Source organism: Dama dama, chromosome 20 (genome assembly GCF_033118175.1).
Source record: "Dama dama isolate Ldn47 chromosome 20, ASM3311817v1, whole genome shotgun sequence".
In the NCBI taxonomy this organism is placed as follows: Eukaryota; Metazoa; Chordata; class Mammalia; order Artiodactyla; family Cervidae; genus Dama; species Dama dama.
The window spans coordinates 86,599,563-86,614,781 of record NC_083700.1 but is presented as its reverse complement, the minus strand read 5'-3'; the positions used below and the strand labels follow the sequence as shown (position 1 = coordinate 86,614,781).

General features: G+C 43.1%; 1 protein-coding gene across 1 annotated transcript in view; it reads right to left on the bottom strand.

Moving 5' to 3' along the window:
* The window catches only part of FYB2 (FYN binding protein 2), a 146,658-nt gene that overhangs the window by 61,772 nt on the left and 69,667 nt on the right, over positions 1 to 15,219 (bottom strand). Inside the window, exons 6-8 of the mRNA XM_061119748.1 lie at positions 11,295 to 12,033; positions 7,207 to 7,368; positions 4,944 to 4,977 (exon numbers count right to left, since the gene is read on the bottom strand). Of these exons, the coding sequence (XP_060975731.1) occupies positions 4,944 to 4,977; positions 7,207 to 7,368; positions 11,295 to 12,033 (935 nt within the window). The remainder of the gene's footprint in view (positions 1 to 4,943; positions 4,978 to 7,206; positions 7,369 to 11,294; positions 12,034 to 15,219) is intronic.

Sequence of the window (15,219 nt, the reverse complement as noted above, 5' to 3'; positions counted from 1 at the left end):
CGAGCTTTATATAATCTATATCATTTAGTCTTTGTGATAATCAATGAAGTAAATATTACTATGTTCACTTTAGAGATGTGCATATCAAAGCTCTGAGCTGTTCAATGACTTGTATTAGAGGCGGGGTTGAACCCGTGCTAATTTGACCCTGGGCCTGTGCTTGCTCCATTACACAATGCCGCTTATATGTAATACACAGTATAAAGGGGCTTAGAAGTAAAAATGGCTATTGTAAATGCACTGAGTTCCTAAAAAGAGGATTACAAAATATATCCACAGAGATACAGCAAAAACACAGACCCCTGTTTTGTGAATAGTGGTTAAAAACAATGAGAGTTTGAGATTAGGGAAGAACGTAGTCCTTAGATATTTTTAAAAACATCGTGTAAAGAAAAAAATAAAGGGACCTCCCTGCTGATTCAGTGGTTAAGAATAACTATAGTTATAGTTAGCTATAACTAATCCTCATTAGCTATAATTATGGGTTTTTTCTTATTAAGAACAGTCAGAGGGTAGTCCTGAGTCAGGGGATCTCTGATTCAGGCACTAAAACCAAGAGAAGCTCTTTATTTCAGGGGATGCAGGTTCAATACCTGGTCAGGGAACAAAGGTCCCACATGCCTCTGAGCAACTAAGCCCTCGCGCCAAAACTAGAAGGTCATCCACTGAAACAAAAGATCTGCATGATGCAATGAAGATCCCATCTGCCGCAACTTAAGACCCAATGTGGCCAAATAGATAAATATTTTTTTTAAAAGAAAGGAGTAGAGACGACATCCATTGTATCAATCATAGATCTGGGATGGATGGTTGAGTGTGTAGAATAAGGAAGTCATTTCTTTTCCAGCCCAACTTCAAGGACTTTCGAATAAACAAACAAATGTGTGTGTGGGCACATTAAGACATTTTTTGTACACCGCTGTATTCTCAATGTATTCTCAATATAAGAGGACTTGGCATATGGTAGATGCTCAACCAATATGTGTTAAATGAATAAAATCTGCCCCCCAAAAGAAAAACACTGAAATTTCCATGCAATAAGCTCCCCATCAAAGGATTTTTGAAGAGAATAAGGTTCTGAACATGAATCCCTGCCCTTGGTGAGAGGTTATATAACAGCTAAGCAAACTTCACTGAACACTCTCTAGACACTTGGTAAGGCACTAAACACTTTACAACTATTATTTCATTTAACCCATGCCACAACTGCATGTGTTAGGAACTATTGATATCCCATCTTACATAAGTAAAACAGAGTTTTTCAGAAGTTGAAACATTTGTCCAAGACTACATAAATGTTAAGTGGCAAGACTGAGATTAAAAGCTCAGATTTTTGTTGATATTATGCTATATGGCCTGTTGCATCAATAATTGCCAGGTCCCCTTCCAGTAATGAGATCTGACATACTCTATTTCTAATCTAATATCTTTATTGATAATTAATACCATGAACATGGAAGATGTTTTTCCCAAACAAGCAGCAGTTTCCATGGAAGTTGTATCTAAGAATGCTCAGCATCATGGCATTTACTTGTTCAAAGTAATTTCTTAGCATTACAACATAAAATTCAAAACCCTTAGCATGGCACTTAATGTATTTCAGAATTCAATGTCATGTCTTACTTTTCCACATCAGCAACCTTCTTCTCTACCACCTTGCTTTCAATCATGTTCTAGCTCTATAGTGAATATCCATAGGTCTGTCCTTCAGTCTGTCCAGCCATCCATTCTTCCATCTACCTACTATAAGTCAAGAATGTTATTATTTCTGGGAATAATACTCTACCTTCACCTACCTTAGAAAGTGAAAGTGCTAGCAGCTCAGTCATGTCTGACTCTTTGCCACCCCATGGACTATAGCCCGCCGGGCTTCTCTGTCCATGGAATTCTTCAGGCAAGAACACTGGAGTGGGTAGCCATTCCCTTTTCCAGGGGATCTTCCTGACCCAGGAGTCAAACCCAGGTCTCCTGCATTGCAGGCAGGTTCTTTACAGTCTGAGTTACAGAGTCTCACAAAAGGGAACAAATAAGTAAGCCTATGTGATCCTGACCTATCATCACAGGATACGTTTCAAGTTCTTTTTACTTCCATGAAGCCACACCTAAGTATGGTCGTTCTTCATCTCTTGCCTTTCACTCTCATGACACGATGGCCCATATCATCACTGAGGTATAGCAAGTCTCATTTTAGATGAGATTAAGTTTTAAAGTCAAAGGAAACTGTTTAAAGTCAAACTGAAACTGTGCTTGTAAATCCCTTAGCAAGAAGGTGTCACTCCGGAGACTGACTACAGTTTCCCAATACTTGCTTATCACAGTAAGTTTGCCCCACCGCCCCGCATGTTGAAATGGATGGTTAAAATGCCAGAGAAGAAGTCAGCTTAGTTCAGAGCCAAGCTGTAGAGAAAACGCATATTAAGCTGAACACTACTATACAGCACACTCATGATCACACTGAGATGCTCACAGCATTCAAGGCAGGAGGGAACCAAGACTGACTGAGAGCCCAGCAGAAGTCCACTGTCCCCTCAAACTGCGACAACGGGGCCCGTGTTCATAGAGTACATAGTACAGATCGTCTCCTGGGCTGTCTAATCCTTTCTCTCCTTCACACAAATGCACATACAAGGCAGCTGACTTACCCTGTGTCATCACTGAACTCTTTCAAATAGGCAATTGAACTAGGGGTTCCTAAAGCACATGAATTTTACCTAACTCCATGCAGTTTGTTCCTTGTTGAACCAGACCATCTCATCCAATCCTTGGTGTACAGAATCCTTCATTACTTGGTTCCTATCTCCCTCAAACAACACATTTCTTCTCATTTCCCATTATACTTTCTATATTCTAACTCAACTAGTTCAGTTTCCAAAAGAAGACAGGATACGCCACACTTTCTGGTTCTGCTGATGATGTCTTTTCCTGTGTTTTCTGACAGATGTTTATCCTTAATGCTTATTTCAAATGCTGCATCTTCACTGTTCGGTTGATTGAATTAGTGCCTCTACTCCTCATCCCTTCCTGGATCCCTGCCCATTGCCATGTAAGCTGTCCCTGTTCTACTCTAACTCGGTATTTGCAAAATCGCCTGGATTGTCTGCAACGTATGAGCCAGTCAGCTGAGCCTAGCCCACATCAACTGAACCCATACTCACTGTGTATACTATTGATGTTATACTGTTATTACGTAGTACTACTGTAGTAATAGCTAACTGATATGTTTTCTACAAAAACTTCCCAAGGAAAAGTGCTCTCCACATTTTTGCAACCTCTGAAACTTAAAACTTTCTCTATTATAAAATGTAATACATTCTACTATTATAAACATTTAATGAGTGAATAGGTAGTATGATAATTTTTAGGTTTAGTTTTCCTTCTAAGACTGACCTGCTTGAGAACAGGAGCATCTTTGTGAAGGAATTAAGGTGATACACTTAAAACAGTTTGGGCATAGCTATTAGTACAGCTATTATGGAATACTGCATGGTGGTTCTTCAAAAAATTAAAAATTGAAGTGCCATATGACCCAGAAATCCTATTCCTCAGTATACACCCAAAGGAAACGAAAACAGGATCTCAGATACCTGTACTCCTATGTAGACTGCAGTATTACTCACAATGGCCAAGATATGGAAACAACCTAAATGGTTATCAACAGATGAATGGGTAAAGAAGGTGTGAGATATATAATATATATATAATGTATATGTGTATATAGTAGATATATATGTGTGTAAATGTGATAGATAACAAATGTTAAAGATATATGAATGTAATATATTATAAATGTGACATGTGTATATATAAAGATATATATATATATATACACACACACATATATATGGAATATTATTCAGCCTTGAAAAAGAAGGTCATCTTGCCATTTGCAACATGGATGAACCTCAAGGGCATTATGCTAAATAAGTCAGAGAAAAGACAACTACTATGTAATATCACTTATATGTGGGATCTTAAAAGAATAAAATACCTGAACTTGTAAAAGCAGAAGGTAGAATGGCGGTTACCAGAGACTGAGGAGTGGGAAAACTGGAGATGTTAAGAGTACAAACTTGCAACATAAATTCTGGAGACTCAATGCACAACATAGGGACTATAGTAAAAGAAAAAATGCTGTATTATAAACTTAAACTTGCTGAGAGACTAGAACTTTAACTGTTTTTAAAAGAAATGATAATTATGTAAGGTGATAAAGGTCCTAGCTAGTGTTAGTTAATGCTACCACAGTAACAATATTGTGAAATATGTGTACTGAACCAACATACTGTGCATTTCGAACTTACACAGTTGTACATATCCATTATATCTCAGCTTAAAAAAAAATAGTTTGGGAACACGTGGGTTAGAATTGTGGTTCTGCAAGTGGCAAATTTTCTGAGCCCAAGTATCTCTAGCTGTTTCATAAAATGAAAACAGAGCCAGCAACTTTGCAGCCTTCTTGAGAAGAGGACATGAGAACCTTGGTATAAAGTGGTCAGCTCAACGCATGACACATCAGAGGGCATGATACATAGACTGACACTTCCATGGCAAAAGTATTACAATGAGTGCACCAAAGCCAGAAAGTCCTTTGTCCCATTACTGATTCCTAATATCATACTAGCTGCCCACAGCACTCTGTAGCCTCTAATCTGATTTGTTACTAGGAGGCTGATGTTTCAATTTACTGAGCCCAACTGTACCGTAAATAAAAGGACCTCAGAGACCCATCTTTGCAACTTAACATCAGCACGATTGTTAAATGCAGTTTATTTAATCTCTCATTTAATTGAAAGCTGCAGTCGGTTGCAGTTTGTAATCTCCTCTTCCCCCAACTCTTCTGAGAAATACAGACACCTGGCCTGTGCTTATTGCCTGCTTTGGGGCAGGCTAAGCATCCCCATTGATGGGCTGCACTGCTGCACAATTAAGAAATGGGTACTCACCTCGCTGGAGGCAGGTAGCCTTCTTCTGCAGCTTCTGTAAGAGCAAGAGGCAGGGCGAAAAAAAGACATGTTAGTGGCAGTCTGTTTAAGTGAACTGTTTGTACATGACCTGACCCCCTCCCATCACCAGAGAAAATGTAGCGAGGCAGCGCTCCTGTGCCCCAACCCGCCCTACCCCAGCACCCAGGGACTGTCAGGGACTGCATGCAGCATTCACGCACACTTCATGGTGCTTATTTATGACTGCAGTCTCTTTATATTAGACTTTGACTTCCTTGGGCCCCGAAACTCCTGTGGGATTTATCTCTTAATTTCTTGTTTCTTTAATTTATTTTAAATTAAACTTTCCACTTTGAGACAATTGTAGGTTTACATGCAGTAGTAAGAAATAATACAGAGGGACCTCATATACTCTTTACCCAGTTTCCTCAATGGTATGAGACCTAGGTTGATGTTCTTGTTTCCCCTTTGCCCTACGGATGTCCACTATCTCTAACAGCACTTCTAACTAATCTCGTTTCTATCACAGAGTCTGGCAAAGAAGAGTGCAGCTGCTCGAGGCATGCCTGAGGTAATGATAAGAGTGCCTCTACTGAGCGCTTACTGTTGTGCTGGCCACTGTCCAGTCTTCCCAGGCCTCATCTCATTTCTCCTTACAACCATCCTACGAGAGGAGTCTTACTATCATCCCCATTTTACAGATAAGGACAATGAACCTCAGTGGGTCCCATGACCAAACCTAAATAGCCAGTGATGGGGGAGCTGGGATTTAATAAAATTTAATAAAATGGGGAGCCCATTTTATTCCCCAAAACTTAGTCCTCTGTTCCTCTGACAACTTTTTTCTCTTTCAGAGAGATGGTTTGAGGCCTGAATTATTTAATGTTTATAAAAATCAAACTTCACCCTCTTTGATATGGAGATAGCCATATTATCAAAGTATACTTAGAAGAGCTCGATTTCTCATTACAGAATTTCCTTTTAGGATATGACTTAATGTAACTTTTAACAGTGGTTCTCAAAGCATGGCCCCCAGACCAGCAACATCAGTGTCTCCCAGTGAACTTGTTAAAAGCGTAAATTCTCAAATGCTCCAAACCCAGACCAGAGTTCCCCAATGGCTTAGTGGGTAAAGAAGCCACCCGGAATGCAGGAGACAAAGGAGATGCAGGTTTGATCCCTGGGTCTGGAAGATCCCCTGGAAGAGGAAATGGCAGCCCACTCCAATATTCTTGCCAGAGAAATCCCACGGACAGAGTCTGACAGGCTACAGTCCAAAGAGTTGCAGAGCCGAACATGACTGAGCGACTAAGCAGAAATCCAGACCAACTGACTCAGAACTCTGGGTTCAGACCCAGAAAGCTGTATTCTAACAAGTCCTCCAGTTGATTCTGATGCATGCCGATGTTTGAGAACCACTGAGTTAAAGAAATTTCACCCTGAGGTAGCCCACAGCAGTCAAATGAGCAATCAGCAAGCTAAGAAGAAACGAATGAAGAATTAGCTCTTTTACTGGTTAGCACATTCACTGGTGCGCGTGGCCACAGTAAGAAAAATGCTAGCACAGCACCACACATCACCCCAAAGTGTATGTTCACCTCGTGTTTCATTAGAGCAGATGTAAGCTAAGGTGTTTACAGTGTCAGTGGGATCAGGCTACGGTGGGGGATGGGGGTGAGAAGGTTCCCTTACATAGCAGAGGAAAACACAGAAGAGAGAGAAAGAAGGCTGCCCACCAAGGATGCTGCAGTTTATGGAACGGAGGATAGTGGGGGCAGGGGTGGGGGCCCTTCACTTCATTCCTGAACACGGATCACAGTGGCCCAGGAGACTCCCATCATGATCCCAGGTCAAGTTCACACTGAGTTTCCTCTCTCCACTCCCTCCCCCTCTCCTACTCCTCTTGGTTGTGTTGACAACACAGGCTTTGTAGGAAAACAAAGACTCCCTGCCTCCCTCTTCAGCTACTTTTCTTTTTCTTCCTCTTGGACAGATTCCCAGTGATCAAACGCAAAGCTCTCAGGGGAAGCAGGCTGGCCCAGGAGTGATAAGGGGCCAATTCCCACAGATTTGTCATTTCACGGGCAAGCTGCCACAGCCTCTATTTGAGAATAAGCAGTGATGGATGTCCAGCCCCACAGAAAAGCAGTTTGGCACCATCCCCTGGGAGTTGATGCAGCGGGGGGAGGTGACGGGGAGATGGGGGCACGGGAGCCATGACTCCCCTTGGCTGGCTGTGCACGGGCCCTGTGTGTTTTCTTACCTTCCCCATCGGGCTTGGAAAGAGCAGCTGCCTGCCTCTGGAAGGCCTGGAGGGTCACGACTGGGGGCCTTGGCGGCTTTGGGGGAGGAGGACCCAGGGACTCGACGGAAGGCAGTGGCTTGATATTGGGGAGTTGTGGATGCCTGACATCTGGCTGTTCCTCTGGGGACAAAGAGTCCAAAATATAGGTTATTGTTTCCATCTCATGGTTGCCTCAGTCTCACTCCCCTCCCACCTATTCTCCAACCAGTAACCAGAGTGTCCTGATCAACATGTGAACCCAAGCTTGCCATCATCCCAGCTGCCCAGAGGATGAAGCTCGATCTCCTCAGCTGTTGTCCACTCGCTCCATCCTCTGGTGTTAAAACACCACACAGCCTCAGTCTACACTTTTTTTTCTTACCATATTTTACCATCCTGCTTCCCCAATCTTCAGTCCCAACATCTTTTGCTCATACCACTGGCTTCTCAGTTTTCCAGATTTCATAAATGTTTTTTGCAGTTTTTTTTTTCTCCTTTTAAATTTTATTTTTATTCTATTTTTAATTCACTTTTTTATTTGAAGTACAGTTATTTTACAAATTTTATGGCATAGTGAGTCATACGTTTGTGTGTGCGTGTATATGTGTATAAAGTTGTGTTCATTTCAGGTACACAGCAAAATGACTCAGTTTTTATATGTATATAAGATCCTTTTCTGATTCCTTTTTAGGTTATTACAAGTCCAGATTTGATTTCAAAAGCTTTAAATAGCTCTCAAATATCCAAGATTTTGTTTATGCCACCTGATGCTGGGAAAGATTGAGGGCAGGAGGAGAAGGGGACGACAGAGGATGAGATGGTTGGATGGCATCACCGATTCAACGGACATGGGTTTGGGTGGACTTCGGGAGTTGGTGATGGACAGGGAAGCCTGGCATGCTGTGGTTCATGGGGTCGCAAAGAGTTGGACACGACTGAGCAACTGAACTGAACTGAACTGTTCATGCCATTCTTGTTCTGGTATGCTGTTCCCTTACTCCTTCCTTGGTGAACTTTGACTCATTCTTTAAGACCCTTCTCCAATGATACCTGTCCAGATTTCTACCAGAAAACCAGCTCATAATCAACCACTCTTTGTTCAGTATCACCAGCACACTGTTACCACCTCTCCATCAGTGCTATGACATATGAGCAGGGCTGGTCTATCTTCCCACTGAATGTAGGTTCCTAGAGGGAAGGAACTAGGCCCTAGTGATCTCCTCTCAGTGCCAAGCACAGGACCAGCATCAGCAGAAATGCACAGTGACAGTGGACAGATGGACAATGACAATGACTATTTCCTGAAAGCATTCTTCAAGCGCTCATGATGGGCAAATAATATGGGGGACATGAAGAGGAGTAACAACTGGTCTCTTGATTTCCAGGGCTCCAACATCTAGAACAGGTTTCAAGGCTGGCTTTGTGGTACCTGGGTACCTGTGGATTCTATATCCTGTAATTTTCCAGGATAGTCCCAATTTTATGTATTTTATTCTTCTGGCACTGATGAGCCAACCAACAGAAATTCCAACATTATATATAAATATTGCATATGTTTTTTACACTGAAAACAGCACAAAATCTTATACTATTCAAGTGTCTTGACTTTTGGTTGACATAATACAGTGGCTGGCCACATGGTAAAACTAGAGAAAGTTGGCTAGTGTTTTACAAAAACATGAGGGCAACCTCCTCACAGCCCTGCTATCCTCTGCAGTCGGGGGCGGGCGGGGGGGGGGGGGGGGCGGGTTGGTGTCTTTCTAGCCCTACTAGCAAGGGTTACATAGTTAGGGCCAAAGTTCCTTTCTTTTAAGACTTGAATTATAAGCTTCAAAGTCAGAGATTTTAGTCTTTATCAAATAATAGAGAAGACAGTAAAAGTGAAAGATCAGTTACTTACTAACTGGGCTCCTAATTTTTATCAGGCACTGTGCCAAGCAATTTACACGGGTTATCCCATTTGATCCTCCCAACAGCTCTGTCAGGTAGGTTATCTAGACCTTTCTTTCCTCCCATCTCTCCTTGCTCCCCTTCATCCTTTCTTCGTCCCTATCCCTTCATCAACAATTATTTACTATATTCCAAGCATTGTTCCAGGGGCTGGAACTAGAGTTAAGGACAAGAAAAGATAGAGTTCTGCCCTCAAGAATTTTCATTCCAATAGGAGGAGGCTGGTGATAAACATGCAAACAAATAAACAGATAAGAAAACCATAATAGGGCAGTGATGGGGGACAAATAAGGATTTGGAGATTAACATGTACACATTACTATACATAAAATAGATAACCAACAAGGACCTACTGAAAAGCACAGGGAATTAAACTCAGTATCTTGTATTAACCTATACAGGAAAAGAACCTAAAAGAGAATAGAAGCATATATATACATATATATGTATAACTGAATCATTTGCTGTACATCTGAAACTAACAAAACATTGTAAATCAACTATGCTTCAATTTTTAAAAAGTAGAAAAAGAAAATCACAGCAACCTATTAATTCTATAAAGGAAATAAAACAGGATGATACGAAAGAATGTGAATTCTTGGTGGTGAGGTAATGGACTTTAGATAGAGATCTTTGGCTAAGGAAGGCTTATCTGGGAAAGTGTCATTTGAACTTAGACCTGAAGGTAACAAAGGAAAGATCAAAGCTAAGTATTGTATAGGAAGAGGGAACAGAAATCCTAAGGTCCTGAGTCATAATGAAGTCTGTTCACAAAACAGCAAGGAAATCCAGGATGTTGTCTATAGGCTAGTGAACCTGGGAAAGACAGCAGGAAGTAAGTCAGAGACATAAGCAGGGACCAACAGAAACAGAGCCATGAAGTCAGTAGTAAGTAGTTTAAATGCTATTCTGAGTGAAAGAGAAACCAAATAGGATTGTAAGCAAGAGAGCCAGCCAGCGAGCCAGCCATTTATTCAAAAAAAATATTTTCCTGAGAACTCATTGCAACTGGCCTTGTTCTTTTAGGTTCTGGGGATACAACGGTAAAGAAGACAGTTTTTATTCTCACTTAACTTATACTTTACTGAGGTAAACAAATACATAACAAACTAGATAGGGGTAAGTGAGAGAAAACGAAAGCAATGTAAGAAAAAGACTGCTGGAGGTGGGTGGCTATTTCAGATAGAGTGATCCACAAGGTCCACACACAGCAGGAGGTACTGAGCAGAGACCTTGATAAAATGAAGGAGTGAGATGTCAAAGTCCTACAGGAAAAGTGTTCCAGACAGAGAGAGCAGCAAGCACTAAGGCCCTGGGGTGGAACTAGCTTGGTTATCTAAGGAATAGAAAGAAGGTCAATGTGGTGAGAGAGGAGAGAGTACGAGGTGTTGGCAAGGAGCAAACTGTATGAGCCACAGTAAGACAGCTAAAGCTGAAATGAGCAGGGGAGTGATATGACTGGGTTAATGCTTTAGAGCATCACTGTACCTGCGAGGAGGAGCATAGAATATAAGAAGGCAAGACTGTGAAAGCAGGGGGACCAGCTGGACCTTGCAGTGGTCCAAGCAAAGGATGGTCCATAGTGGTGTAGACTTGAGCAGAAGGCGGAAATGGAAGCAAGTCAGGAGATGCAGAACGTATTTTGGTGACGGAGCCAAGAACTTGCTGCAAACAATGATTAATTATAAACAAAGAGGCAGGGAGGTGGGGTGGGTGAGGGGAATAGAATATGATTCCTAGATTTTTGGCCTGAGCAAATAGGAGGGTGGTTGTGCTACTTACTAAGACAAGGAATACTGGCAATGGATCGCTTGATAGGAAAGGAAACCAGGCTTTGTGAAGTTAAGCAGACTGCCCCAGTTCAGGCATCTTGTAAGAAGTAGAGCTGAAGGATTCAAATCCGGGTTTGTCCCACCTGTCTCTCCGTATAATTCCAGGAGATTAATCACTTAATCCAAGCCTGAAATTATAATCTAGCAGATGGGCTTAGAATATCTGTGCTAGAGTATGGGACAAACACTGCCCAGGCCACATATGAGACCGCCCATGCCAGTAAGCTCTAAATTAGAAATGTACAGTGATCCCTCCCCCAGGCCTGTGGGGGTTTGATTTCTCACCTGGGGTCTGGCTGGTGAGCTCATTGTCATAGACAGGGTGACAGATACTCCCTGTCAGGCTCCTCTCAGGACTGGAGTTTGTTCCGCTCTCCCTGCTACATTGAGAAAGTCGAACGGTGGGATCTTCAGAGATGGCACACAATCTTCTTTGGGCCATCAGGTGCCTGTGGGAAGGTAGGGACTGGGCTTCTTTTATTTCCATCTTTTCCCTGGGCTCCTCTGGAGTCAGCTTGATACTTTTCTGCTCTTTTAGATGGAAGGCCCTGCTTCCACAACTGGCAGGGAGAAAGATGGATGGTGTCTCACTTTTCTGAGATAAAACCTCCCAGCTCCAGAGCTTGTTTCTGAAGCTATCATTCACCATGACTTTCTTCTTACTGGCTATCTCGCCATTTGACTGATACACATCTAACTGCGGAGAAGCCTTCTGTGAACTTACTGCAGAACCAGAAAAACTTGGAGGTTCCAGGTAATTAGAACATTTCTGAGTCTCACTCTTCTGAGTCACCTTCACTTCCTGGGGTTTAAGAGGCTGGGGATCACCATCGGCACAGTTGGGTGAGTGCTGATTGTGGCTGGATGAGGGGGGTTTCCCACTGGCCAAAGTCTTTGTGGACTGTCTGCTTCCAAAGTCTCCCTTTTGAGAAACATCTGCTGGGAATTTAATAGGTCCTGAAAGAGATGATGCATCAAGATTTTGAAATTTGGCTCGAAGTTCCTTGAAGTTTCTTAATCCTTCCTAGAGCATAAAAGAAAAGAAAAAAGCAGCACCATTAGTTGACTTCATGTGCTTGCTAAGTGGCTCTAGGGGCTGATATAATGCCATTGCTTATCTATTGAGTAGTATCAGTAATGTGAGGCAGAGTGAAAACAACTATGTGCTCTTTGAAACACTGCAGCTATGCTTAATCTCATCACAACATACAAAGAATGCTTATAAAATAGATAGCACTAACAATTACTGATAAATCCCTTGATATAAACTTTTGGTGGCTCTCTGCTGCCTGTCCAAATAAACCCCTTCATGCGGCATTTAAGAACAAAAGTTGTGGGATTATGATCTCAGCCATAGATCAACATGTGTGTGTGTGCTTAGTCACTCAGTTGTGTCTGATTCTATGACCTCATGGACTATAGCCCTCTAGGCTCTTCTGCCCATGGGATTTTCCTGGCAAAAATACTGGAGTAGATTGCCATTTTCTCCTCCAGGGGATCTTCTCAACCCAGGGATTGAACGCACATCTCTGGCATTTCCTGCATTGGCAGATGGATTCTTAACCACCACTTAACCCCGATCCTGGGAGAGATTGAAGGTAGGAGGAGAAGGGGACGACAGAGGATGAGGTGGTTGGATGGCATCACCAACTCAATGGACATGGGTTTGGGTGGACTCTGGGAGTTGGTGATGGACAGAGAAGCCTGGCATGCTGCAGTCCATGGGGTCTCAAAGTGTCAGACACGACTGAGCAACTGAACTGAATTGAACTGAAACCAAAAGGATAATTGACAAGTTTCTAGAAACTTTATACTCTCTACCACCCTGACTCTGCTTATGTGTTCCTGCTCCCCCAATGCATCTCCCTACCTACTTGTCAACTGCTTTCTTGCAACAATAATGCCCACCTTCTCCACAAGATTTGCCCTGTGGCTGACAGGTAGGCTAACTCCTTCCCTGGCTCCAAGTTGCCTGGCTATTGAACTTAATATCATAGGGTGGCAACAAGAGCAATCTTTGGAACCTGACAGGTATGTTTTCCATTTCTGACTCCGCTCTTTATCATCTAGGCAAATATTTTGGGAAACTTGGTATCATCAATGCAGTCTCATCATAAAAATAACTTGCAAGCAGTAGAAGGATGAGGGCTGCCATATGTAAAGAGTCTATCACAGTGCCTGGCACATAGTAAATAAAAGCTACTTAAAAGGGATGAGATGATGCTATTGTATTTTTGACTCTCCTTGGGAGATTGTGTTCTACTTTAAATTCTGCTCAAATCCAGTGAATGAGAATGGTGGTAGTAACAGCAGGCCAACCCTTGGAGCAGAGGAAGGGACACGCACAGGATCATACCATAAGTGGGTGGTCTATGTAGGTGGGATTGGGCTCTCTGCCTGTGCAGTGCTCTTCCCAGTCCCACCCCTCCCTTCCCTCACTAAATTTACTTTTGTACATCCATTTTGTCATTTTCTGTCTTCAGAGGAGATGGTGGGTAGATAGAGCATAGAAGGACATCTAATGGAGCCATTTCCAAAGTAACAGCCGCCAACTTCTCCCGATCATCTTAAGGGTCTTAATTTTAGGTATACAGACAATCTCCATGCAGGTAACTTCGGAGTTTTGCCTGCTGAAGGAATAACTGTTGGATCACCTTTTCTCACTGTGTTTACAGTTGACTCACACATGCCCTCTGAAGATTTAGGAAGCGAGGAATATTGAACAAGGACTATGAAGCAGGTGTCTGGAAGCTTGCTTGCATGCTCTTCCCTCTTTCTTCAACCCTCCCTCCATCCCCTTCCTTCTCTTCCTCCTCTCTCTCTCTTTCACTCACGCACACATACATATCCCTACACACACATTTATAGCTTTCTTCACAAACTGCCAAGGGTTAATCTCTTATATTTCAACCAGCAGTAGAGTTGATTCCATTGACCTTCCTCTCCCCTGATGTGGTAGCAGCCAGCATTGGGCATGGAACCAGGAGATCCTAGGATGAGGCTCAGCTTTGCCATTCTCCAGTCATGTGCCTTGGACAACTTCCTTCACTTTTCTGAGCCTTAAGCTCCTCACTATAAAATAGGGATATACTACTAACAGTTCAGGGTTATTGCAAGGCTCACATGAGATGACAGATGCATATACGTCAGTGGTTAATATTTTTTAAATTGTGGTAAAATACACTTAACTTTAAATTTACCACCATAGCTCATTTTTAAGTGTACAGTATAGTATAGTAATGTTCAGTACACTCACACTGTAGTGAATGTCCGGGACTCTTCCCATCTTGAAAACTGGAGCACTGTATTCATTAAACAACAGTTTGCCATTCCCTCTCCCCCGGGGAGAGCTGGGACAGAGAGGAAATACAGAAACTGCTCTGTGGCAGGCAGGACAGTGTAAGACCTACATGAATGGTCTGTGCTGCGGCTCTGCATGCCCCAGCCTGAGTCACAGTCACTGGTGGGGAAGCGGTTGGGTGCTGGAATGTAGGGTTTGGAGAGTGGGCTCAGGAAGAGAACAGCTGCTGGCTGTGAAGAGACAGATCTGAAGGGGCAGGAATAAGGAGTTCCACAGTCAGGAATGTTTGTGGGAGAAACCTGGGCCACCAGAGAAGCAAAATGCCATTGTGGAGTGGTGCACAAGAGGCAGGGCCACCACTGTGCCCCCCTCCCTGCTCCCTGCCTTGGTGGGCACTAGCAGGCTCCCACTTCCCTCCTGCCAATACCTCCTCTGGCCCTGCTGGCCCCAGTGAGCTTGCACACCCTGCCCATTGCTGCCTCCACCCCCACTGGCCCTAGAGGGGTCTCAGGTAGAGGTGCTGGTGGGAGGACCACAAGCAGAGGTGGGACTGAAACCACAGTTAAGCCCCTGGGGCCATGCAGCGAAGGAAGAAGAGCTGGATTCTCTTGTCATGGCTGCAAGAACCATAGATTTACACCACTGCTGCTGGCTTTGAAAACTTAGCACCTGCAGAATATCTGAATGGATGAATGCTCCTGCATCTGAGATGGGCCTGGCTTTAGCAGCTGTGGGCTTTGTGGGCACATACACAAGGGGCCTGGAGCAGGTCAGAATCTGAGCTGTCTCCATTAACTCCCACAGTGGATCCAGGCACATGACTACTGCAGTCCTAGGATGACTTTGGTGGATCTGCACTGGTGGCTTGGTGAAAACAATGCCTGAGAAACACCAGGAACAATTGCCACT